Source organism: Vicugna pacos, chromosome 34 (genome assembly GCF_048564905.1).
Source record: "Vicugna pacos chromosome 34, VicPac4, whole genome shotgun sequence".
Lineage (NCBI taxonomy): Eukaryota > Metazoa > Chordata > Mammalia > Artiodactyla > Camelidae > Vicugna > Vicugna pacos.
The window spans coordinates 9,926,587-9,954,369 of NC_133020.1; the positions used below are offsets into that span (position 1 = coordinate 9,926,587).

A 27,783-nucleotide genomic window follows, 5' to 3' on the forward strand; every position below is an offset into this window, starting at 1 on the left:
TTAGTTTATAAATATTTGAGCATTATGAAAAGCTCCAGAGGGGAAAAAAAGATAACCTCTGACCGTGAGAATGAGATACTTTGTGATGTCACTAGCTAGTTACTGCAATTTTGAAAGATTAACACCTTCCTCTCTAGGTTAATTTTATTTAAGAAGGACCACAAATGTATTGACCACAAAGGAAACACATATCTCAGGTACTATAGACTATAAAATCATGTATAAAATTTCAACAAGTAAAACATTTTCAAGATCATTGTTAAAGAAGTCAGAGAAAAATTGTACTCATGTTTCTGCTCACATTGAAAGTTGTCCTTGCTAACAAAGGAATACGTTTCTTTGGGAGGGGTAATTTGGTTTATTTATTTTTTTTAATGAAGATACCGGGGATTGAACCCAGGACCTCATGCATGCTGAGCACGCACTCTACCACTGAGCTATACACTCCCCACCGGCATTTCTTAATTGAGATGTATTTGACATGGAAAATCTAACTCGTATAGAAAATCTATAATAACTCGTAACAGTTATCTGCCTATTATTAAGAACTTACCTGTCTCCCCTCCACCCCACTGAGTTGTTCATATCAGCTTAATAACTGGCTGGCCCAGGCCAGGTGTCAACCATCAGTCACCTGCCTCTTATGCCTACATTATCATCATCATCACCAAAGAGCAAGCATTCACTGAAGTCCGCTGTGTGCTGGGTGCTTTTTAAAATATACCTCATTTAATTCTCACAACAACTGTATCAAGTAGGTATTATTATCCCCTTTCCAAAGACAACTGAGGCTTAACAAGGTTAAGACATTTGCCCAAAGTCTTATACCTAATGAGAGGTGAAGCCAGGATTTGAAATAGGCACATCTGCTTGCAAATTTAACAACACTAGATGCTTCCATGATGGATATGATGGTAAAACTCCCTAAGTGGTTCAAAATCAACAGCTCACAGGAAATTGCTGTTAAGTCTGTAGGGCGACACACTGTAACTTTTATCAAGAACATGAAATCATTGTGTAAGTTTATCTCCATGATCAGAGAAGCATGAAAAATATGCTTCCTTTAATTTGAAGATATGGTAATAAAATCTTTCAGAATTTACAAAGAACTTTTTCATTTGAGTCTAACTTGAAAGCAGGCCGGGCACAGTTATTCTCATTTTACAGAAAAAGAAGTTGAGGCTCAGAGAGGCAGAGTCAAACGACTCAGACACAGTAAGATAAAACCTACACTCCAAGTGTTCTGGGTTCTAGCTATTTGCTCTTTCCAACACATTTTAAGGAAACTCATGTTTGTGAATAATGAGAGGAAGCTGCCTGGACTTCGCTCCATGATTGTTTTCAAAAAGAAAAAGAAAAAAAAAAAAGGAACACGAGCACCACAAATCAACATGAAATATTCACTGAGAACTTCATTCTCTAATTAAATGGTGCTAACAAGCACTGTCAGCAAACTTCCTGGGTTTACTCACGTCCTCTAGGTCTCTTCCATGTTATTAAACTGTGTTTGATTTTCTCCAGTTTAAAAAAAAAGAAAAAGAAAACCACTCCCTGCTGTGTGTCACAATGTGACTTCAAAACATATGAAATAACAAAGAGTAGAAATTCATAAGCAATAGAAAGACTATAAACCATTCACAATGGAAGAGCTTTAATTCAAGTTTGAACAGAACCACTCCTAAGCTTTCTCAGAAGTCCCCTTGCCGATGCCAACTGCTTTGTTGAAATTATCTCCCAGAATGATCTAAATATATTCCAAACGTTTTTTCTGTTACATATCATAATCAGATCTGCTAAAATTGAACTATGTATTGTCGAGTTTTAAAAATTCTAATTCATTTTTTAAATTGGCAAAGTAACTTGAGACAAGATTTAAGTAGTATACAGTATGAGCAGCAAATGAGGAAATAATTGAAATTTACACATAAGGGGAAGGTAATTAGTCTTACAAAGAAGATTCACACCTAAAATCGTGCGCTTTGTTTTGTTTCTTCTGGACACTGACTTAAAACTTTACAGTTACTTAATTTCTAGTCATCCCTTGGCCAACCCAATAATTATAGGACTAAGGAGACTTTACTTACGTATTTAGTCACATTTCTTACAGGACTATTGGTTAAAACCAGGATGTACAAGAAACACTGAAACAGAATTAAAAGCATAAACTTAATGAAAACTTAATGAGCAGCATAAAAATAGAAGTAACTTTTCAGGAGGAAAGAAATAGATTAATTTTTTCCTGACTCAAAAGAAGTGCTCTTGAGAAAGAAGGATACAAGTTTCTGCTTGTTGAAATAAAACAGGAAGGAAGACTCCAAAACAATTTTGTTGGATGAGCATGCTTAAATGAAATCCTGTCTCTTATATGATATCAACACTTCTAGTGACCCCAAAATTTTCACTAAAACTAAAAGCATCATCTCATGCCTAAGGTGACCACGATCTTTTGTAGATGCTGCTGGAAGTTAACCCCAAGCTGAAGCAGAATCAGCCCAAAAGGACAGCATACACGTAGATCCTGTGAAAAACAGTATCTTAGTGTCTTGGTAAAATTTTGGAGCCAGTGGACCCCAGCTTGCAAACGACTGGTCTACGTAGCTTTGTGCAGACACATGAACTCAAGAAAAGATGTTCAAGTTGTAGTATCAGACGAGATACGGTGAATTTGCTAGCCCCTCCCTTTGTGTATTCTTCACAGGTGTCATCCAGGCCCTAGATTCCCACCAGTATTTTTCTAGGATGTTCTAGGATTCACATAAGCCCCCTAATGAGAAGCAATCTGCTCCAAGGTCAGCTGGAGACCACCACCAACAGCTGTTCATTGATAATGTTTGTTTTGCTTCATTTGGGGTTGAAGATGGTCTCAGAGCACTTACTAAAGAGAAGAGAGGATGACGGAGGAGAATTCATTTCAAATAGTTAACCAAACGCATCAATGGTTGCAACTGGGTGGATATGGTTTTGAGTTTGTTAAATGACATTTGTATTTTCATTGCCACTCAAAAAAAATTTAAACTACTCATTTCATATTAAAACTCTACCCATTAAACAGACACCAAGAAAATTATAAAAATGAGAACACACCAACTGGTTAAAAAAAAAATATATATATATATATGTATACACACACACACACACACATATATATATGAGATACTTCATATCAGGAATCCACCTGTGGTATTTTTACTTCACCATTCCCTCCAACATTTTTTTTTTCAAATTCCTGTTTAGGGATATTTTCTCATTTTATTTAAATCTTTTTTCCTCTGATTAAGCATACTGAGGTTTTTTCCCTACACCTGTAAATTGTGAAACTTTAACTTCAGCATTACTTTGCTTCAAGAATAGGTATAGTTTTCATAAGACACTTAAGTTTTATGAGAAGAAAGTGGAAAATATTGCTACTAGCCCAAGACCTACCATTTGATTGCATTTCTTCACTGATTTCAAGGCTAAAACATCCTGACTGAGGGTGACTATCTTCCAGATACTGAAGGCGAAATCATCCCAGTCGTCAGTGAGAACCGCATAGTCACAGTACGTGTAATCTATCCCATCTCCGAATCTGTCTTTGCAATCTTGAAGATAAAGCCAATAAATGCAGATTATATATTAAAAGCCCTCCCATGTTTCCACAGCCCACACTAGAATAAAGGAAAAACACACTTCTGAATGCAACCTATTTTTCTTGAGACTTTTTTCCCAGATTTACTGGGATATAATTGACATAAACATTGTGTAAGTTTAAGATGTACTGTATGACTTTATATATATAGTGAAATTACTACCAAAATAAGGTTAGTTAACACATCCATCACCTCACATAGTTACCTCTGTGCGGGTGAGAACTTCTAAGGCCTACGCCTTGCAACTTTCAAGCATATAACAAAGCGCTGTTAACTAGAGTCCATGCTGTACATCAAGATCTTTTTCTAACTTCCTTAGGAAATTACTTTAGAATCTCTTCTTCATCTACATCTGACATATTTTTATTACTTTTATTTCACTCCGATAAAGTAGGTTACATTTAGCTGCCTATAAGAACTAAGCTTACCACTTTAATAGTCTTCAAAGTATCAAAACATTTGCTTACCCCCCAGGTTTTACCTGCTAGGATGCTATAGGAAACTATGAAAAATACAGCATTAAAAATGACAGTGTGAATGGCTATTATGCAATCTCCCTCTGCGGGATAATATTAAAAAACTTTCTCTAATATATGTGCCTAAGGTTGTGGTTACACAGTTACGTGACATGAAGATTTAACTCAATTAACCTAATGTCCTGTACCTAACTTTGCCATAGAAGAAAAATGTCACATGACTTGCCTAGTGAGTAATTCTGCTACATAACTGCTTTATTCTAGCCCATGTTGAATGTGGCATATTAAGTAATATTACCTAGTTTTATCTTGCATAACACAGAATCTGACTACAATTATTCACTTTAAAAAGTAGGATTTAAAAAAAAATAGGAGATCTGAAACTACTGTAGTAAATGAACAGGTATCATTCTTACTTCAAAGTCAAGATTCCTAAATTCTTTCTGTAGTCAAATCCTTGGGTGAGGAGTTTAGGTCCAGGTGTTCACAGACAGCCCTTCATATCTGAAGACAGAGAGTTTCTATCTGATTAGCCTAGGAGAGCCTCTGTCAGATAATTCACAGAATATCTCAAACGAGGATGTATTCTCTTATATGATGTAATATAGAGCAAAGATCTGGATTCAAACCATAAATGGCCCTTAGCAGAGTGACCTTGACAATTTATTTAACCCCCCCAGGTTCAATCTTCTCATCTCTAAAGTAGAGGTAATCATCACACTTACTACTTAGGGTTATTTTCAGAATTATCTAATTCAATATATAAAAAGTATTTATCAAAGTGCCTCACTCAAAGGAAATCCTTAATAAATGTCAGCTATTTTTAAACAGTGAACACTAAGCATTGGGAGTTTGAGATTTGCAGATAATATATATAAAATAGATAAACAACAAGTTTATACTGGATAGCACAGGGAACCATATTCATTATCTTATAGTAATCTATGGTGAAGAACATGAGAACAAATGTATGTATGTTCCTATGTGACTGAAGCATTGTGCTGTACACCAGAAATTGACACAACATTGTAAATTGACTGTACTTCAGTATAAATATATAAAAAAAACTAAACATAAGTTTATTGAAGCTAGTGATGCCAAATTTAAATCATGTGCATGAGTCTTATGAAACAGTGCATTAAAATGCATGATTTTGAGTCAGCTCTCTTTTTCTATTTTTAAGTAAAATTATAGAGATAATAATGTATTCACTCTTTAATATGCTCCTTGATAACTAAAACTGACTTGAAAACTTAAAATCTAAGGCAGTAGAAAAGAGTGACTAGCTCTAGAATGGACCTTAGATACCATTTCGTGGCATCTCCATGTTTTTCACTTAGGAGAAAACTGAAGCCTTAACAAGCAAAACTGACCTCTCCCGGTAACAGGGCGAGAACCCAGGCACTGGATGTTGAGTATGGAGCAAAAGGCAAGGCCGCCAGGGCCAGCTCAATACACTCCTCAAAGTATCAAACTCTTTCCCAACATCAGACCCTCTTCATTTCCTTGTCACTTGTTCAATACACATAAAAAGATACAAAAACACAATATGTGATGCAAGTTATGACATGACCAAATGTGAAAATGAAACTAGTATGTTTAGTTACCAGGAAACAAGTTACCAGAAAAATAAACGTCAATGGTTTAATTTACGCAGAGTACGTGACACCATTTGTCTTCAAATTATCTTTATCTCATCTTATTCTTTAATCTACCCTATAAAGTAGGAAGGATATATCTTACTAACTGCATTTTAAAGAAGGGTGAATTGACACCCAGAAAAGTACAATTTTATAGCCAGTGATGAGTGAGACAAAAACCAGGTCTTTGGACTCCTGGTCAATTTTTTTTTTCCACTCTTCTTTGCATTATGATAGTTTTATGCTACAAAATTGATACCCTCTGTCCATCATTAATAAATACTAAATGTGGTAAAAGCAGAGCCATCCAAATGAATCAACATTTTGATGTATATAAAGTTAAGTATGCATTTCAGGATATATGTTATCAAGAGTTTGACCTCAGAGAAAAGGGTACAGTCATTGTTAGCTTTATATTAATTTAAAGTATAAATTGACAAAACTTTTAACTCCTACAATGCATCTTTCAAACTAAAGTCACAACCAAAAAGGAATAGAAAGATTAAAAATATGTCATTAAATAAAACACCTAAATTTAATGTTACTTTTTTAAGACAAAAAAAAAAGCATTTTATATTTGAATGCAACTTGTGGAAGACAACTCACAGGTAAACCATAAGATTTGGAGTTGAATTTTCAAAATGACCTTCACTCTGAAGTGTCCCTTTAAAGATATCCCCAAGTGTTGCTAAGTAAGTAAAACAGAATCTACTGACTGTACTTTAACACAATGATAGATTCTATTCATGCAACAGCATTATCAACTACCCACCCTGGTCAGATAATACCTTTCCCAAGGCATTAGGGCAATAAAGATTTGCTTAAGCCATCCTGTCAGGATTGTAAATCCTTTCTGAGAAAAGCAATTTACCCCTCTGCCACGTGTACTGCTAGGATTAGGAGCAAACGAGGGAGACCTTCAGGGTGTGGCGTTCACATCCATGCTGGGAGCCCTGGGCAGTCGGACAGCAAGTCCCTAAACCCCTCCCAGGGAGCCGACCAGAGCAGAGCCTGGAATTTGTCAAAAAGGCAGATGACATGATCATGGCATTAAAGGGGGAAAAGTGTCACTGTAACTGACGTTATAAAATCAGTCAGATTAGTGCCAACCCTGTTTAAGGTTCTAGATGGGGGGACTAGCAGGGGAAAAAGAGCATGGCATCCATCCTTAAAGTGGATAGATCCCAGTCTGAATTTCAACTCTTCCATTTCTTTACCACCAGTATGACTTTAAGCAAGCAAGTCACCTTCTCCATTTACTAGGCATACGACCTTAGGAAAGCTGCGTAACTGTCTGAGACCTCAATCTCCTCATGTGCAAAATGAGATAAGGCCTCTGAGAGTTGCTGTGGGTTAAATAAATTCACACGGGTAAAGCCCTTAAAAAAAAAAAAAAGTACCTGGCATATGGCCAGCCCTATTTAAGTGTTAGATATTATTATTATTATCTCTCTGAGCCTCAGTTTCCTCATCTGGGCAATGGGGATAACAACATGCCTTGCAGAGCTGTTCTGAGGATTATGTGAAAATTCCATGCTTACTCCATTTTTAACGGCACTGTTACAATTGTTACTTGGCGGTTGTTTTTCTCTATGCAAATTAGTCTTTTTCAACCATGGTACCATACGCTGTTACACAACTGAAAATAAAGCAAGCGGGATCTTTCTCCAGTAGGATGACAGTTTATGACACAAGTCTGGAATTCAACCCTAATTCAACCCAGGGTTGCCCAAGTAGTAGGAGATACTATTCTCAGACAAAGTAAGTAAATCATTGAAATTAAGTTATGATGAAAAGTTCCTTCGCACGGGTGATGAAACAGAGCTATAAAATTCAACATCAGAAACAGGCTCAGATTATTGTTTTAAGATCTCCAAACATAATAAAGGTAATACACGGGACAGGTCTTCCATATAGACTTTTATCATGCTGCTGCTAATATTCATTCATGTTAGTTTGTCAAAGTTACACCCTCAGATAAAAGTGTAGGACATGCTTCAAGCTAAACAAAAAAGTGAAAAAAGACATAGTCGGCAAATCTGCTGAAGATTTTTCTAAAGCGACAGGCACCAGCATTACCCTCGGGAAGCAATGAAGTATCCTGGGGGCAAAAGTAAGGAACTGAGAATAGCGGGCGGCAACTGAGGCACTCATCTTGGGGTCAGAAACCTCAGTAATCAAGATAAATAATACTGTAGTGCAATTTTTTAAAAAATCAAAACTAATGCAACAAAATCCATGATGAGCAAAATATCAAAATTTTAAATAAAAGCAGTGGATTATTTTCTGTGGCTTCTGTCACATGTTGCCTTAAACTTTGTTGCTTAAACAGTACAAATTTATTATCTTATCTTACAGTTCTCTGGTCCAGAAGTCTGACACCATCTCAGTGGGCTAAAAATAAGAGGTCAGCAGGGCGATGCTCCTTCTGGAGGCTCCACCGGAGAATCCATATCCTAGCCTTTTCCATTTTCTTGAGGTTGCCTGCATTCCTTTGAGCAAGGTCCCCTTTATCCATCTTCAAAGCCAGCAATGCTGGGCTGAGCCCTTCTCACAATGCATTACTCTGACTGGCTCCCTTCTTCCATGTTTAAGGACACTTGTGATCACATTAGACCCACCCCAATACGATCCAATCAATCTAGTACAATCTCCACATATCAAGGTCCTTTACTTAATCACATCTGCAAAGTTCATTTTGCCATAGAAGGTAATATATTCACAGGTTCCAGTGACTGGCTTTTGTACATCCTTGGGGGCCATTATCCTGCTTGAGATGGTCCACCCTTATATGTACATGACCTGGCCTCACTCTCCGCACCCTAATCCCAGCCCTGCTGCATTGTTAACTGACAAACTATGGTTATTTTATACCTGACTTTTCTGGACTCGTAGACCCCTATTCATGATAACTTTATAAAATTTAGAGGCGTCACTAAACAAAGCTACTCTGACAGTGGCCCAGAAGCACACAAGTAATCAAAAAACTGCAAACTAGCATGATATATACTTTGTTTATAGGCAAAGGCAGAAGTGGTTCAGTATTTAGAAGCTGTTGAGAAGTTAAAACTCACCTCTAAATCATGCTTTACTCTATGTAGTAAATAACATACTCTTATTCTAAAATTTTTACTCTTACTTTTATTACATTTTGGACTTATTTTAAATACTGCCAATGTTTCATTTGAAAGTTTTGATTATTTGCTCTCAATTTTTAGCTGGGATAAAGTACCATACCATTCTTCTGCAGGGCCTTGGGAGCCCTAGGATGGCTTTCTGCTCATATCAAGTGAAGCCGGTCTTCCTGGCAACCCTGAGCATCCAAGTGCCTTCTCTAGACCTTATGTTGGATTTTCCACCTTGATCTTCCCCCATGTTTGTGAGTTCCAGAGCACAGGGACAATTTTATTTATCATTTAGTACAAAATAATATGTCAGAGCATTTTTTAAAATGTTATAGCATTTAGTTTTTAAAATAACCCAAAGAATTAAGTACTCTTTTGTTTTACTATGTCCCAGACAAGTGGAGTAACTTTCCCAATGTCTCCCTGGTTAGGAGCCCAGCTCTAGCATGCTCTGAAGCCCCTGCCCTTTCCACCTCCCTCCACCCCAGTTCACCACCACTGTTGTGGATATCCAAACACAAGCTTAAATCAGAAGACACCCCTATGGTTCCAGACCGTTCAGGTTTCCTTGGGAGTCTTTGATGAGGAAGAAAAAGATACAAACATCAAGAGAAATTTCTTTCTTATATGCACAAAAAATAGTCTAACAAAAATAATCATTCAAACTTTGTTAGAAAACTGAGCAGACCCGGGGGGAGGGTATAGCTCAGTGGTAGAGTACGTGCACAAGGTCCTGGGTTCAATCCCCAGCACTTTCATTTAAAAAAAAAAAAACCCCAATTACCTGCTGCCCCACCAAAAGCAAACAAAAAACAAAGATATTAAAAAAGGAGAATTTTTTTTATTTGAGCAGTCCAGTTTCTGAAAATGTATTAACTACCCTATTTCTGATCAAAGGCAAGAAATTTAGCTTGCTATTAGCATGTTCAGGGAAGCTGAGAGAAAGACAGCTGCTTCATTAACAGCATCCTTGCCAGTAGGGCCAATTAAATCAAGATGGTCTCTTATCCCCCAACAGATTTGGTTCCAAACACATTACACAAGCTATACTCAGGAAATTTACTGCTAGGAGACCATTTATACTCATCAATCCTAGCGCCTTCTTTTGCAATCTTCTTCTAGAAAGGAAATTCCCATGATTGCCCTAAATTACTGGACATTTTTATTTGTACACATAAGACGTAAATTCCTCCTCTTCAAGCCTTGAGCCAAGGCAGCCTCACGCCAGCACCAGGATCGGCAGGTGTGGCTTCCAGGATCCTCTGGGTGCTGGCTGCAGCATCAAGAGAAAAGCCTGCAGGAATCACTTCGAGGGCAGGACATCATGGGCTTGCCCTACAGAGCACTTGCCAGAGGCTTAACACTGCCCTGTGGAGGTCAGAGAGATCTGTGGGCTTCTCGGCCAAATCAGAGTTCACTCAAGGGTGCATGTTGCCTCACAGGGCAAATGCGATTCTAAAGAAACAGTGTTCAGACATTTTCCCCTGGAGCTAATCTGCTTTTCTCCCAAGCCCCAATGCTCCTCCTCTAGTTTTTGCCTTCCCAGCTTAGATCTCAATAACAAACCTGTCAAAAGCCATCAGGGCAAAATGCCATCTCATAAACACCAAAAAGAACCAAATAAAACAAAACAACTGTTTTAGAGAACTTCATGGTAAAGATGTTAACAAATTCTAACATCCTATTTGCCTGTATAGAACTTGCTTTAAAAAGTTCCCCTCAATCAGGAAACACATTAAGAATCTAGCCTTTCTGAGAACTATGCCTTGTCAAATAGCAATCAGGAGACACAAATATTAATTTTTATACAATTGAGCCAGTTAGTTAATCATCAGAATCATTTGGAAAGCTTCTAAAAGTATGGATTCGTGGGCCTCCACCTAAATTGAATGAATCAGAATTACTCAGGGAAGTGCCTGAGAATCTGAATTTTTACCAGCATGATGATTACTGGGCAAGTTTCGGCAACAATGAATTGAAATTTAGTAGGAGAAATCAGACAAGAAGATAATTACAGGCAAACCTCACTTTATTGGGCTTTGCAGCTAATGCATTGTTTTACAAACTGAAGGTCTGTCTGTGGCAACCCTGTGTCAAGCAAATGTATCAGCATCATTTTCCCAAAAACATTTCTTCAGTTTGTCTCTGTGTCACATTTTGGTAATTCTCACAGTATGTCAAATGTTTCATTATTATCATATTTGTTACAGTCATCTGTGATCAGTGATCTTTGATATTGCTACTATGCCTCCCTGAAGGTTCCAATGATGCTTTTTTTTTCATCTATAAAGTATTTTTAATTAAGGTAAATACAATTTTTAGACATAATGCGATTGCACGCTTAATAGAGATAGACTACAGTATAGGGTAAACATGACTTTCACATGCATTGGGAAACCAAAAAATTCATGTGACTCAACTGCGATACTCGTTTTACTGCAGTGGTCTGGAACTGTTGAACCTGCAGTATCTCCAAGGTCTGTCTGTACACAATAAGGCATAAGATAAGAAGTGTCACAAGAGCATTCTACCAAAATAGATCTGGGAATTTAAAAGAAGAGAAATCACATCAGGTCGTGAGAGGAGTACAGAAAGCTTTAAAGAATAGAGCTTATTTGAGATGGACTTGATACGAATCAGAAAACGCAAAGGCACAGAGACATAAAACCCACTGTATACATGAGAAAGACTGAGAGACAGTGTTTGGCTACAGCATAGAGAGTACTCAGCACAGAGGTTGGAAATTTAAACCAGTGCCCAACTGAGACCATCGTACGTTTGGGAGTACAGTGTATACTGAACTTTAAAAGAGACAGGATCAATGAACTAAAACAGAGTCAGCTGGTGGTGATGTACTCCAGAGCCCTCAGAGAAACAGAGGGGAGCTCTGACACAGTGAAATTGACTCTGAGGGATGAACCTGAAAACTATGAGATACCAATTCTTAAAAATCAAGCCAAATTCCTCATTTAATTCTCATTCTCTCTCCCTCTCCCTCCCTCCCTCCCTCCCCCTCTCTCTTATGTAACTTCTGCACGGATAATAGGACTGCATGCAATGTCTGAACATTCAGAAAGCTCAAAATACCGAACTCTTTGAGGATCTGGTGTTTTTGACAACATCAACTCAGTCTAAATTAAGATATATAGAGGCGCAACTGCCCAAGAGATGCACCTAAACCCACAGAAGTCAAAGTGATGTTGCCATCTTACTGCCAATAGTTAATGTGCTCAAATGGAAACAAAGTGATCTTTTCCAGGCATAGCTGTAGCAGAGAAAGATGACTCATCTTTTTACACGATATATTTCTGTAAATATTAATCAACAGCTTTTGATAAAGAAAAATACAGCATATGCTTAAGCAAACACGCACATATGTTTTCAAAAAACATATTTTAAATACAAGCAGCTTTGCGGAAATTCTCAAGAATTATTCCAAACGTTAGCAATTATATCCTCAAAGGAAAGATTGGTCTCTATAAATGAAATAAATGCAGGGATTTTTTTTTTAATTTTAGTACTTGTGATTGTGCAACACAGATGTCAAGATATGTTTATACTAACAGTTGGGAAGATAAGCACAATGTTAGGGACACAGGCGTGAAAGAAATCAGGAGCTAAGCAGAAAAAAAGAGACTGGAAAAAACACCTGTATGTTGTTTTCTCTTCTCCATTCTACTTCCTTTCAACACGAGTTTATCCAAGCACTACTTTCCTGACAGTTTAATGCTTGTGTGCTAGAACATCTGGTAGATTCTTCTTTTTTTAAAATAACAGAACCTATTTCACTAGCCAATTATGAGGATTAAAATGGATTAAAACATGGAAAGTATTTTAAAAAGTACCTGGCATAAACTGGTTGTTTACCTATTTTATACACACACACACACACATATATAGATATAGATAAATATATATATGTTAGTATCTGCAAATCTTTAACTCCCAATTTATTCCTTCCCACCCTCTTCCCCCTTGGTAACCATAAGTTTGTTTTCTATGTCTCTGAGTTTGTTTCTGTTTTGTAAATAAGTTCATTATTTTTTTTGGATCCCACATATAAGTGATACAGCCCTGGGGAACCACGTTCAGTATCTTGTAGTTACCTATAGTGAAGAACAATATGAGAACGCATGTATGTGTGTTCCTATGTGACTGAAATATTGTGCTGTACACCAGAAACTGACACAACATTGTAAACTGTACTTGAATAAAAATATATTTTAAAAAAAGCACCTGGCATGCCTTAATATAAACCATCATTATTATGTCATAAGACCAGTATCTCTCTCTTTCAAACATAACTTGAACATATATAAATATTTCTATGAAATACAACTAAATTAAAATGTTTTCCATTTCTGTTTTCTTACCACATTTCTACTGTTGATTCACATAAGCACCATTTCTCATTAATTTTCTATTTATGATCACCATTATAATCTAAAATGTAGTTAAAGGATAGTAAAGCAAAAATAGGTGGAGGGAAGGCCCCCTGTGATTTATTAGCAGAGTTAATAAATCATATAATTCCATTTACAAGCCCCACCTGCTTTATTTGTATAGCTGTGCAGTGTGTGTCCACCCACCGAGACAGATGTGTAAGTGGTGTGCCACAGCCAAGGCAGTCTCCTTCCCTATGAGCAGAGAACAGATTTCGGAAAGTTTCAGCCAAATTTTCTCACTACATTCTTTAGTTTCAAAAAATATAGTTCTCCTTAGAGAAAAAAAAAAGGTGTCTATGTTAACATGTAATAAGTTTCTTATTGTTATTTTAAAATAAATGTAAATACATGTTTAAAAAGTCTTGGTTTTAATTTCTAACATCTAATATATAATATCAGTAGATATAACCATAGAAAAGCAAAGCATCTCTGCCTACAAGAGGGTTCCAAGACAAAAAGTTTGAGAACCACTGCTGCAGGTGCACTTCTTGTGGAAGTGATGAGACTTCGCTCCACCCAGCGGTAGCAACCCCACAGCGGCTCGGGCTGGAGTACAACCATGGAGCCTGCACACCTCACGTGTCCCATACACGCCGGGTGTAGGCGCGTATGGAGCAAATGTGGAAATTAATCACGGAGACCCGGTGCTCAGTGCTTCATGTGTTTTATTCTACGTCTTCGTCTGATAGCCTTATGAGGTAAGTCCTAGTATCATCTGCGTTTGGCAGATGAGGAAATTAAGCCATAAAGACAAAAAGGGGCATTCGATAATAAAAGTGTAAACAATGGGGCAGAAGTAATAGGCAAGAACCCCCCTTCATCTAGGACTCTTCCAGCTTGAGTTACAAAAATGAAGGAAACATGGAATGGGTGAAACAGAGCAAGTCCCAGAGTAAACAAACCATCAAACAACCACAATAACTCCTCCTGTTTGATCTTGAGAAATTCTCTCCTGTTGTCCATAGAGATATTAATACTTAATCTACCTCTCCCCATGTTTTAAAGGATCAAAACAAATGCAAATATTGATAGAAATTCTCTGCAAGCTTTGAAGTCCAGAAGTAATAAATAAGGTCATATTGTGTACATTCAGGAAGTATTGTGATTGTGCACTTATGAGTATTTCAAGATTACTCTGCTCAGAAGGACTTTTGACTTATTAGTCTGACAATTTCTTCATGTTAAGTGCAGTATTTTTGAGTGTTCTTTGGTTTTTTTCTACCTTGGATTCTTAGTCGAGTTAGTTTGAAACCATGATATGTGCTAAGCTAATTGTTGCCAACATGTTTGAATAGCATTTTATTTTATTACCAGCATTTTTATGAATCCTACCACCGTATGCTTTATAAATGACTACAAAAAAACCTCAACCACAGAGCTTTTCAGAAAGCCAGGATCCCTTTTGTGAGCTATCATTAAAGGAAGTCCAGGAAAAAAAAAAATGCTTTCCAAATCTCCGTTGAAGTTTGTTGACTTGAGGATTATTTTACAAAACAGAATTGAGCATAGTTTACTTTTCTGAGTGTGCGTGTGTGTGTGTATTTGTGTGTGTACTTCTCAAGTCAAGCACCAGCAATCTGTCTGCAAATGGAATGTTACCAAGCTACTCTCAAGCTTTGACCAAGCGCATTCATCTCACCATGTCTGGCAGCAACCACAGCAGACGTGTCTGTGTTTACCAATCTTGGCAGTGGGCTGGCCCCAGAGCTTGTCTGAGACTTGCTGTAGAGAACTCATGCAACTCTTGGTTCCTCCACATCCTCGGATTCAGCCAACCACAGGCCATGTGACACTACAGCATTTACTGTTGAAAAATACCCACGTGAAAGTGGACTTGTGCAGTTCAAATCCATGTTGTTCTAAGGGTCAACTGTATCATTCTACTCATAGACACAAGCACCAAATAACATGTCATACCAAAACTTTAGTCCTGAGAAAATAGCTCAAAGTCCCTGTAAGCCACGTGCATCCAGCATCCCCAGAAACTGAAAAATCTAAAGTACAGAATTTTCTTCCCCTACAACTAATGCTTGCAGCTTCCTTCCTCTTCTTCCTTCCTCGTGACGGTTTTCGCAAGCATGCCTCTTATGGTAAAATCTGAAACTCTGAATTTATTAGTTTCACTGTCTCACCTGAATTTTTGCAAGAGATACACTTCCCTAAGTGAAAATTCAGCACTGACTCCTTGAGGAAAACACAAACAACTGCGCACAGAGATAACTATTTTTAGAGGAGATTGTAAAAATGAACGTAAAAAGGGAAAACGTAGGAAGCTGTTCTCCAAAAGTGTGAAGCTAAAAACGTTTCAAAGCAATATCCGACACGTGAAAAACTTTATTGAATAATTCTGGGCACAGTTCCTTAAAAATGTAATTCACAGTAATGCCTAAAAATGTATATATATAAAAACTACCTAATAAAAACCTAATAAACATTTGACTTTCTCTAAGCGAATGAGTGAAGTGTGGAATTTCTACCCAACTTCTGTGGCTTCATTTCACAGTCTGTGCAAGAAAAGCCAATAAAGATGCAGCTCTTGGACCTGGCGATCTGTGGACCTTGGATTTCTGCAGGCACTGGTAACGTCAGCCCTGGACTGCACTCTCCCTGTTCTGTGTGACCAGTACAGGTCTTAAACATTGTATGTAAGATCTTTAAACATGTGGTATAGAAAACAGTAAAGAATAGGTCTTGTAAGCATTACATGGTATATACACAATACGTTTTTCCTATAGGAAAAAAAAAATCTATCCTAAGGCACACCATAACAATTATAAGGAAATCAACAACTTCGTGAAGGGCATGCACCCAGGCTTACTCTGGTCTGACTACAGAGCATGAGGTTTTAAATGGAGGCAGAGAGCCTTCAGTGATGTGCACTGATCAGCAGATTCATTCGCTCATCCAGGAAGCAGTTACTAAGGGCTTGCCTTATGCCAGGCACTGCGTTAGTCCTCTGAATCAGACATGAGGAAGTAAGACTGGATCCCTTTTTCAACTCACAGTATAGAGGGGGTGACAAACACCTGTGAAAGAGAGAAAGTGTAACAGATACACGTTCAAAGCACTGCATGGTTACAGGGAGCAGCAGCCAACTAGGCCCATATGTTACCATGGTGCAGAGCCTTGCAAAAGAAAAAAAAGAACTTATTTATGACAGGCACATTGGGAATGCATGATGCAAGCAAATGATACAGTGCATGCCAATACAGGGAGACAAGAGAGCATCTTTAGGCTTTTCAACACTACATGTGGTTTACACAGCCGGGTACATGGAACATGTACAGACCAGCGGTGAGAAGAGAGGCTGGGGAGGGAGGCAAAGTCAGAGCATGAACGTTATGTGCGAGGAATCCAGACTGCTTCCAGAAGGCCTGGGCAGTGACTGACTCAGATCTGTGCTTTAGAAAGAACTTGTGGAAGCCTCAAGAATGACTTAGCTTGAGCTAAGAGATCACGGTGATGTGGTGTTTCATATGCCACTTTCCTGGTAGGAAAATGAGGAAAAACGTTCTGCGGCCGACTTCAGTTACCAGCGGTGACAAGGCTGCTAGTTGCCTGTGTACATGATCTCTGTTCCCTTTCATCACCACCCAGAGGATGACGATTTTTCTTCGGCGTGACCATGTGCCAAATTACAAATGTGCATCTCCCTCCAAGACTGATTTGAAGCTAAAGCCATACAACCCCACCACAGTTCTGCCCAGTAAGATGTGAGGGGAAGCTGACTGGGAAGGGCTTCTGTAAAATCTTTTGTTTTCCTGATTAAAAAGAGATACAAGCAACCAACTGTACATAATGAAATGGCAACAATAAGTAACTTAATAACTTGAAAAAAAACACACAAAAGAAAACAAAACAAAAAGAGATACACAGTGAACACACGCCTTTCTGTTCAACCCTGCCCCTTCTCTCTGCCTGAAACATGAACAGGACACTGGGAGATGGAGCAATCATGTTGTCAATTTCAGGTCAAAGCCACACACAAAGCACAGCAGCATGGAAAGGGAAAAAAAAAAAAAAAAGAATCCAAGTCCTTGACGGTTTCTTCAAGCCACTGCACCAACCCGAGCTGCCTGTCTCTAGATTTTTTTTCGATATGTAAAAGCAAAATTCTATTTGGTAAATAAAATCTATAGTCAGATTCCATGCAGTCAGAAATAGAGAGTCAGATTTCTATTACGTATAGCCAAAAGCAATACTGATGTGGCAACAAAGGAAATTTCATGGGCAAAAAAAAAAAAATCTAAAAAAGGAAAAAACTAAACAGTAAACAAGCAGGGGAGAGAATTTTTCCAAGACAGAGAATGAACCAGAAAAGACCCACTGAGCCTTTTCTTGTGGTTTATATCCCCCAAAGCCTCAAACTTTCTTTGTCAGTCTCGTCATATATTGACTTCCTAAAAGTTCAAACCCATGTGGCGTAATTCCTCCTAGTCCACCTCACTTTTTTTTTTTTCAGATTTCCTTGAATCAATGCAGGATTAAGAGTAACTAGGTGTTGGAGTTAAGGATGACCTCTGTTATAACCCAAAAGCACAAGCAAATAAATACCCAGTGTTCAGAGGCTCCCCATGGCATCTGAAGCGATCATTTTTCTCTTAAATTGCTAGCTTAAAAAAAAAAACTATTAAAGGCAGTGCGACTAAGATGTCTTATTGTGGCAGATTAGTCTGGGTGAAAGGATCATGGAGAGCCATTTTCACTAGTTTTTTGTTATTGTTCTTGTTGTTTCCCATGAAAGCAGGAACTGATTGAACATCGTCATTATCCTAGTTTTAAAAAGAAAAACTCCCATCAGTACGCAAATTGTACTTTCATGTGTGCCAGACCTACCAAGGGAGGCTTTGGAGCCCCAAGACTGTGAGTAGGTCACACCTTCTCTAGCCAGCATGTGCCGGTTCCACTGGCATCTCCGGGATTCTAGCCCTACAGGGAGGCGAACACGTGGGTCTGTTATTCAGTTCGCCTGCACATAACAGGAACTGTTCTGATTAAACGTGGGCTAATGCGGACACATTGTGTTGTTCCAACTAAGTAATTCCAAACATTCACATCTGAAGCCGACCTACATTACCCCTCTAGCTGCCAGATGTTCTTCTGAGAAACTGTCTCCTTTGCTGTGTCCTGAACCTTGATTAAAGTCGATGAAGGGCAGTGTTTACTTCACCACCCTTCTGTGGAACAGTGTCCTGGCTATTGATTACCACCAGCCCCCAGTTGGAAAGAATAACCATCACTATGTGAGAAGTTCTAAAAGCTCAAGTGAACAAACATGCAATACAACTTAATTGATTCATTTGAACTAATGATTGGTCAGCCTGACCTAAGTGGACAAATCCTTTGTGACATTACCTGCTTTTATTACAGTCCAAGAGTCACTCATATCACTTCTCAGAGTTGATTTTCTTTGGGGTGAGGATGACAAATAATGAAAGAGTCACTTCCATACAACACTGCAAAAGACCAGACTATGAATAGCATATTTCACCTCCATCCAGCTGCGTGCTGGTTTGATTGATCCCAGATGCCAGCAAAAAGCAAAACCACATCGCATGTTTAAACATCTTTTTATTTGTACCTGCGTAATCAATTCAATGGCCAGGATACACATTTAAAAATAAGATTTAGTATGAATTCCATCAGTCAAGTCCTATCACAGCTCAGTCTTTGGGATTTAATACGATTTAATATGAAAAGTCTTATATTGAATCAGAATGGTAGAGTTTTCACTATAGTATTAAAGCAGAGGAGGAGGAAAGATTTTTTAAAAAAGAGGGAGAGAAAATAATTTGTTACATCAAAAGCTGTGCTATCTATAACGTTCCAAGCCTGGAACCTTTGGAAACTAGATAAGTTGACATTAGTGTGGACTTAACAGCACAGGAAAATCGAGATGCACTGTGGCAGACACAGGGTTTTCAGTGTTGCTTACTCTAGGTTTGATGAGGAAGAAATACAAGCCTGGTGGAGCAGAACCAATGTGTAGCTCTAAAATTCTATGGCAGGCGTACCAAAAAGTTTCAACTCAAGTATCAGTTCTAAGTGATTGGTAGTATTTTTCTGGAACATTATGTTGAGAAAACTTTGGAGGGAGAATCCAAGATCAGAGAGAAAGAATGCAAAAATTAATAATATCCACCATGGATAGGAGCGGTTAGACTCTGCAACAAATCTACCGTGCCACCTATGCTTCCTCCCCATGCCACCACTCTCCATCCCAGCAGAAGTGTTTATCACTGACAATTACCCATGGTACCTTCCCCAATGTATGACTCTACTTGAGGTAACAAAACAGAATTTCTTTTAGCAATTCACTACGACATTATATATGTATGTTATAATAGATATTCAATTAGATATAGAAATATTAATAAATATATTTTCTAGCTTTATATGAGAAGATGGCATTCCACTAGCAACAAACACACTGACAGCCCAGATCTAAGAACCAGAACTTCTTAGATAAACAGCTGATTACAGGATTGGGGCAGGGAAAGCACAAGACAAGGCAGGAATATATTTGGGAGCCAAAAAGTAAAAAGGGCTCAAAGAATAATGAGTACTTGTCAGAAAGACACAGGAACCTTGAATAGGGCTCCTACTGGCTGTATCTGGGGCATATACAACTGTCAAAATTAATGACAGTAACAGATTACAAACCAATGAATAAAACAGGAATCCATGAGACCATGCTGACTAAATTCAAAAATGAATAAATGAGAAGAGAAACTTCTTCTCTATGCTGGAATGTCAACAAATCAATGTAGACAGTAAGAGAAAAATCAACATTTAGCAACTATGATAATGGAGGTTGATGCAAGTACGGGTTGTCAGTAGAGGCTTAAAGGTGGTGGGTGAAGATTTGATGACAACACGATACGAGCATCATCTTAGAATATTTTCCCCCCAACAAAGTACTATGATTCGTATTCATATACTAAGGGAGAAATGGTGACTTTACAGTGGAGAAACCTGGCAGGCAGCAACATGACCAGGTGAAAAGTTAACATCACCCCTGTGTGTCTCCAGATGGGATGTTCTGAGAGGGGCACAGCACCACTTCTCTGGTATTATTGCCAAGAAAGCTTCAGTCTGGCTGTGAGGAAACACTGGAGAGACCCAGGCTGAGTGTCATGTGACAGACAGAATGTAGAGCCTTGGGTATTTAAAGCTGTGAAGGACGGGAAAGATGACAGAAGGAGGAACACCTGTACAATTGGAGCAAAGTCAAGGGATATAATAATTTAATGCAACATACATTCCTGGATGGGATGCTGGGCCAGAAAGGACACTTTGCTGAACAATGAGAGAAATGTGAATGGGATCTGTGAGTTTGATGGTAGTACTGTATCAACAATTTCCTGATCTGGGGAGTTTCATAAAGGTTATATAGGAGAATGTCCATATATTTGGGGAAATAACACACTGTAGCATTTAGGCATGATGCAACATCAAGTCTGCAACTTGCTTCCAAATAGTTCCAAAAAAAGATGAATGATAATGGAGGAATTCCTTAAAAAGAGGGTGATGGAGGAAATGTATTAAATGTGTTAAATGTTAACAGCTGAGCAATCTCCATGAGGAATACCTAGGAGGTCTTTGTAATATACTTCCAACTTCTCTATAAATTTGAAATTATTTCAGTATTATTGAGCTGATTTTTAAAAGGCAAATGTGGTCAAGACTTTTGCAGAGAGGTAAAGCAGGAACCTCAGCCCACAAACCCAGGTAATGTAATTTCCTTCATTGTTTACTTAACTGAATTTCTAATTCAAGCTCTTGCATCGGCCAAGTCTTGTATTCCATTCAGCGACTCCCACACACACCCCTTTTCAGGGACTGACATCTAACTTCTAGACTCAAATAAAGATACTGAGAAGAAAGCGAGAGGAGGCAGCCTTCATTTTCACCAACATTGTGGGTACCCACTGAGACAGTGATGTCTTTATCTGGTCCCATGTCAGCATCCACGCAGACCCCTGCAGCAATATCCTCATTCTCCGTTCACACAGCTCCTTCATGTTTGCTGCTCTCTCCACCCTAGTGACAACTTGGCATACACAAGCACCCCCCCACCCAATCCCCTGCTCCCCTCCAAAAAACTTACATACAACTTTACAAGGGTAAAGGATAGGATGTGGTGGGGGGGTGGGAGGGCCAGGAATCCCTGAACTGACTGAGATTAATCTTCTACCACTTTAAGGAATGGAAGCACAAATCAAATTAATTGAAATACAGAAAAAAAATTTAATGTTCCTGCACACTTAAGTTTTTATTCTACAGCACAAAGTTGGGGGATGAGGAAAGGGAGCATTTCCCAGCTGGCTTCTGAATGTCACAATCCTAAATCCTTGAAAGAACAGGAAGGAAGACTCGTGGCTCCTATTAAAACATTGTGCAGAAAATATCATGAAAAAGGGTGGCAGTCCCTCTCCTTATTCCACTCTCTACGACAGGCAAAGGATTTTGTGGATGGAAGAGAAGGAAAAGAGAAGAAAAATGGAAGGACCCAGAGAGAGGGGCCCTGGACCCTTCCCCCTGAGCTAACCCAGAGAGGCGCACAGCACCCTTTCTGTAGCATGACTGCCCAGAAACAACCCAGAAGTGATGTGTTATTTCCCCCAAACATGGAGAGCAAAGCCCCAGATTTGTCTGCGGGTTTAAAATCAGAACGTATATCCCATCTTCCCAAGACAGTCATGGGGCAGCGGCAAAACCCAAACAAGCAGCGGCTGACTGGCATGTCCAGAACGGCAGCTGCGATCCCTAGTGAAACACTGGCATCACCTGGGAACCGTACCAGTGCTCACGCACGGCACCGTTCTCAAACTTGAGCAGGTATCAAAATCACCTCCAGAGTTTCTGCTTAAAAAAAAAAAAAATCCATCTGTCTACCTATCTGCCGATCTATCTATCTAGATATCACCCACAAAATTTTTGATTCACTAAATCTGGGATGTAACAAGAATTTGTTTCTAATCAGTCTCCAGGTGAGGCTGAATACTGCTACTTTGGACTACACTTTGAGAACCACTGTCCCAGGTATTGGTAACTGTAAAGCTCCTCCAGGGATCCTTACATTCAACCAGGGCTGAGAACGGCAGGTCTAAGCAGATGGAGCCTCGGGCAACCCCCAGATATTCATGTTTATTGCATGAGAGAAACAGAAAGCATTCCCAAAGTGGGTCAAAAAGTTACACAGCAATAGTGAACTGATCTGATTCCAAAGAAACAAACAATTCCGTGAAAGTCTGTGTCAACGACTGATTAAGAACTCAGTAGAGAGCAGATGGCTCACGATACTTCTGCAACCAAGTGACATGAAAGAGCAGAAAGCTCTCCATCTCTTTCATCACTACCTACCCCTCCGCCAACACACCCCCCCCACACATAGTCACAACTCAGGGAGCAAGTAAGCAGGGCAGCGGGACTTGCTGTTTGGCTGAGAGAGTTAAATGCTTGTCACCTTAGTGGAACAGTGACTGGAAATACAAATTATATTGAAGTCCAGAAAACGTAAAAGCTAAAAGTTCATGGACTTTTTTAAGGTAGCAGGCAAGGTCATTTTTCATGGCTGATGGGACCAGAAAGGGCGTGAGAAGAGTGGTTAAAGTTTGGAATGCTGGCTGAGGTAATGGGCCTGGGGACAGACCAGAGATTGTTAAAGGCATTATCGACCTGAGGTGCAAGGCCAGCTGGGACTGGAAATCATAAATCTGTAGTGGCATCAGTTCACAGAGTTGCGTGCCTTCTCTTCACTGGTGCCGCCAGCCACGGCATAGAAGCAGAAGGAATTGCTCGTATTGATCTAAAGTTGGGGGTTGTGGATCGGTATAGCTAAAGGGCAAATCAATGAAGGAAACGAAAGATCTTGAATGTTAGCTGAGAAGTTTAACTATTAACTCTCATCGGAAAAGACAAGCAATCAATTAGGTTCGAAGAAGGTGGAAACTTGGTAGCACAAGGATGTAATACAACGTATTACTAAAACGGGAAGTATATTCAAATCCACTGCTGCTATGGGGCAAGCATGGAAACGGGGTGGGTATTGTAAGTGGAAACACCACAGTTTGAGAACCTAATCAATCAGCCAGAGAGCGAATTGTTTAACCACAACAAACCTAAAAACAATCATCTAAGGGCAAATGATGAACTAAAGTCTCTTTGAAAAAGAGATTCCTTTCTGAGACAAAAAAAGAGCAACTATTGACACATACATAGAAGTTATTTTTGCAAACTTTTTAAGGGACTGAAAGTCTAATGATTCTTGTATTATAAAAAGGAAAAATCTAAAAATCAACTGAAAGAGTCTGTTGTGAACTGTAACTTGAGAATTCAAGCACCATCAAATTATTTAACATCTTTGACTTAGTATCAAACTAGACATTCCCAGAATTGTTACCTGGTGTATTTTTTAGATGCTCTGTAATGATAAATAATTTTAGTGTGCAAAACTAACGGGGTAATTCCTTGCATGTTTATCAGCAAGCTTTGTTTTCCTTTTCTTACCATGAAAAATCCACTGAATTGGCATTAAACCAAAAGTTATTTGTGGTGAGTCTGAGAATGCAGCCTACGTGTTTGCCAAATAGTTACATGAAAATAATGCTAAATTCAATGGGGCATTTATCTTACAAGTTTTATAAAGGAAGAAGAAATGGCACAATAGTTTCTCCTCATCTGCCCTGAAAAAAAAATTCCTTTAAAAGAATCTGCTGATCATATTCCACCATTTATTTTAAATTGGAATTACAGAAATGAGTAAGTAACCCACCAAAATGCCTGGAAGCACAAAATGAAATTCCAGGGAGTGATTGAAAGTGTTGATCCAGATGGTGGTTAGACAGTGTTTGGGAGCCCTACTGTCAGCCTAATTGTGAGTAATGACTGAACTCTGAGAAGTTTGCACATTTGCATCAGATAAGCATCCACAATGTTGGATTCGTTCAGGAGCTCCAGTGGCGCAATCGGTTAGTGTGCGATATTTATACACAATGTTGGATTCTTTCAAACTTTATTTGAATGTGCCCTGGGTTATTATTTATCTTTTTTCCCACTTTTTTCAATTTCTGATATTCCCATTTCTAAGAAGATATTCAAAAGTATATATCCAGTGGCTTTTTAAGCTACTTTTAATCTGTGATTTATTCCATCATCAAACTTTTAAAACTAAGTATATTGTTTATCACACAAAAAATGTAGCCAACTATTTACTCAACAAATATGTTGTTTAAATTCCTCTTCTCAGTTGTCTCCTCCATCACTTTCTTCTCTCTCCTTCTCTTTTTCCCTCACTATCTACTATCAAGGCTACACAAGGCTTTCAAAGATCATATAGCTTAGAGAGAAGGAAAAAACAAACATATATATATAAATAAACTGTTACCCCAAAAGAAAAGGGGAAAAGACCTCAGTTCTTGTCGTATCTGAAAGATAAGATTACAAGTGGGAGATGGTGCATTGTACAGTGTAAGATTTTAAAGGATTCATTTAGAAAAGGAAAAGTGTACCTCCAAGAACGGGAGGAAAAAGCAGTGGTCTTTGGCCTTTTTCTTATACCCTCACTTAGAGGTGGCCTTTTGACTGACTGACGGCTCTTGCCCCTGGAATGTTCAGCCATGTCTGGCCCCTTTGCGCATGTCCTTACCCATGGTGCAATCCAACTACCTAATACAGTTATTACAAAACTGTATTAACAGCTATAAAATCTTTCTGGGTGCCATGAAAGAGAATAATGGCAGTGGGCAAACGGAAAAAAATGTGGAAGCATGAATTTGCTACAGAAATAGTGGTCACAGAAGGCTTTCCAGAAAGGGTGATTTGAAGACAAGCTGACTTTGGGACTGAGTCCAGGCAAAGGAACCAAAGTGTGCATGAGGTCCTAAGGAGGAAAGAGCTTGGGGTGATTCCCAAAGTGACAGATTAGCGTAGCTGGAACCCAGTGAGAGGAGAGGGATCAGAGTTAAAACTGGAGAAGCAGTTAGGGGCTGGCCCATGATGGGGCCTAAGGGATGGGAAGGGGGTTGGATTTTATTCTGAGTGCCACTAGGCAATCACTGAAGGGGTGAGAAGTGGGGGATAACACAATCAGATCAGATACTTGTAGTTTTTGAAAAACTCACTGGCTTTTGGTAGAGAATGGATGGAAGGAAGACAAAAGGAGAAGCAGGGAGAACACTGAGGAATCAATGAATATAGTCTGGTCAAGAGATAAGCGTGGCCTGAACTAGCCTGGGAGCGACGGAGACATTGTGACCCACTTCAACCCTTAGTCTGTCCAATTCAATTTTTACATCAGCAAAATAGCCTTATGTCTTGTCCTCTTTTTCTGCTCACAATTCTTTATCTGTACAAAATAGACGTAAGTGTCTGATCATTTGTACATTGTTTTCCTTTGTTTCCAATGAACTTTTTTTCTACCTCTCCTGCAACTGTCATCTCCATAAGGAGTGTGCATGAGAGACTCAAATGACAAAGGGCTAGCCAGTATTTCGCTTCCCTGACTTGAAAATATTCAAGTTGTTTTGTAGAGAATAATTGCCATTTTAGCTCATGAGAAAATGAATTATATTTACATGCTCTTGTCCTGTGAACTGTCATTTTATGTGAACAGGCAAAATGGCTCCAAGTCAACAGTATAAACCTGATCCAAATTGAAAAGGTAAACTAAAACTTCTAGTTGTTTCCCAAACAAATTTAAATTTTACTAAGCATTCGTGTTCTTCTCTAGCAATGAAAATTATCAGTGCTGATATGCTCAAGTTTTTAGAATTATGACAACATTCATCTCTATTTCCCAATCAGTTAGTTTAAGGAAGAAAATTAGCATGCCTAGGTATTTATAAGCCTTCATTGAATTGATGATTCTTTGGACACATTAATTATAAGTGAAATTAATGCACACAGTATGACACAGACTACAACTCTTCATTTCAGAGGAGTCCCTTGTTAATTAATTTATTTGTTGGTTTATAAAGGGCTTAGTCTCATAGTTGGAATATTTTCCTTGTTAGAAAATGAGTAAAATAGACTCCTTATCCTAAATCATCTCTGCAGACAGGCCCAGATGGGTCAATAATTCTTCAGCGCTCACAGTTGGGCGTTTGCTGCCTGCTTGGATTTCCATCACCGGCAAAACCTTGAAGAATTAGTAATTTATAATATGAATGAGTGGCTATGTCAGTAAAAAAAAGAAAAATATAGGTCCAGTGACAATCATTAGCTAACTTTTTATCAAGGGAAGAAACTGTTATTTTTCTAAGATGAAATAAAATAATTTTCTTTGGCTTTATTGACTCGCAGGAGGGAGGAGCTGAAATCAATTTGGGCTTAAAGCCAATCAATAGCACTCCAGCCCTCTACACACGGCTCGAATCCATTCCATTCATCCCCTCTGGGAGTAAATCCCTAATTCCAAATTAAGTCTCCAAATCCCTTTGAATGCTTCGGCCTCTCCTAGCTGATCTGGGTAGATATTTGCCCCCGACCCCTCCCTCCACGTTTGTTTTCTTTTTCTTTCCATGTGCCGTTCTTGTGATGAATATTTGAACATCAGTGCAATGCTTACATAACCTTAAGTGCCCAGCTTCTCAGAGGGAGCTGAGGCAGCCAGGCAGAACACATCCTGGCCGGGGAGGGGAAGTGCTACCATGATGATTTACCCAGAGGACGTGCCCCACATGAATGGTGCATAAATTTAATTCCATTCATCATTCTGGTTGTCTTTGTCAAAGCTCGCTCTCCCTTCCGTAAGCAGCAGCTGGGTTCTGCACTACTGGAGAATTAGGGAAAGCAGGAGAGAACGGGCAATACATGTACTTCCACGGGGCATGCAGAAAATCATTTCCTTGTGATATTAGTGGGGGAAAAAAAAAAGTAACTGCACCTGAGAGACTTGCTCCACAGCATGAGAAAATGTTCTGCAGGAGAGCGGATGAACGATGTGATGTACGTGGAAGGCATTATTAAACAGTGGCTCCTGAAATCAACAGATTCATCATATACAGTGTTTCCTCAGACATAATCATGTGACAAATCTACCCGTCACTGCCCTCTTTCCTAGCCTGTCATCCATCTTACTGAGTCCTTGAAATCTGTTCTGTGCAAGATCTGCGTCCTGTGGCTCCTTCACACACAGTCAGTAAGAATAACGCACTCCTGCCAGGACATCAAGTAGCACCCACAAAAGGAGACAGGTGACTAGCTGTTGGCACAAGATATTAGAATGTCCTTGCTGTCTGCCAACCAGGAGATACCTCTGGGCAACTGATATCCTTGGGTTTAGTGTGGGTTTATTTGCATATCTTCAAACTGCGTCACCAGAAACTGTGGGCTCTGGATCTGCAAAAGAGTAGCATTCCTGGCGGAGAGGCAACCAGTAACAGTGAGAAACTGCTGCTGCCTTCCTTCAAAGGCACAGTATCTTGTTATTTATTCAACAGTATTTATGCTTCTGACTTATTTGA

The 27,783-nt window shown here is 38.9% G+C and overlaps 1 protein-coding gene and 1 long non-coding RNA gene across 2 annotated transcripts in view; both read right to left on the reverse strand.

Annotated features, from left to right (window-relative positions):
* LOC140691244 (uncharacterized) overlaps window positions 1-21,339 on the reverse strand; it is a 46,953-nt gene extending 25,614 nt beyond the window's left edge. Inside the window, exons 1-6 of the mRNA XM_072954258.1 lie at window positions 21,192-21,339; window positions 18,152-18,244; window positions 10,094-10,164; window positions 6,352-6,433; window positions 3,424-3,581; window positions 2,085-2,141 (exon numbers count right to left, since the gene is read on the reverse strand). Of these exons, the coding sequence (XP_072810359.1) occupies window positions 2,085-2,141; window positions 3,424-3,581; window positions 6,352-6,433; window positions 10,094-10,164; window positions 18,152-18,244; window positions 21,192-21,339 (609 nt within the window). The remainder of the gene's footprint in view (window positions 1-2,084; window positions 2,142-3,423; window positions 3,582-6,351; window positions 6,434-10,093; window positions 10,165-18,151; window positions 18,245-21,191) is intronic.
* A 4,920-nt stretch (window positions 21,340-26,259) lies between these two features.
* On the reverse strand, window positions 26,260-27,292 carry LOC140691350 (uncharacterized). The gene is made up of 2 exons (XR_012066977.1): window positions 27,204-27,292; window positions 26,260-26,456 (listed from the first exon to the last, which is right to left on the reverse strand). It is a non-coding gene; the product is annotated as an uncharacterized lncRNA (long non-coding RNA).
* Between the last annotated feature and the right edge of the window lie 491 nt (window positions 27,293-27,783).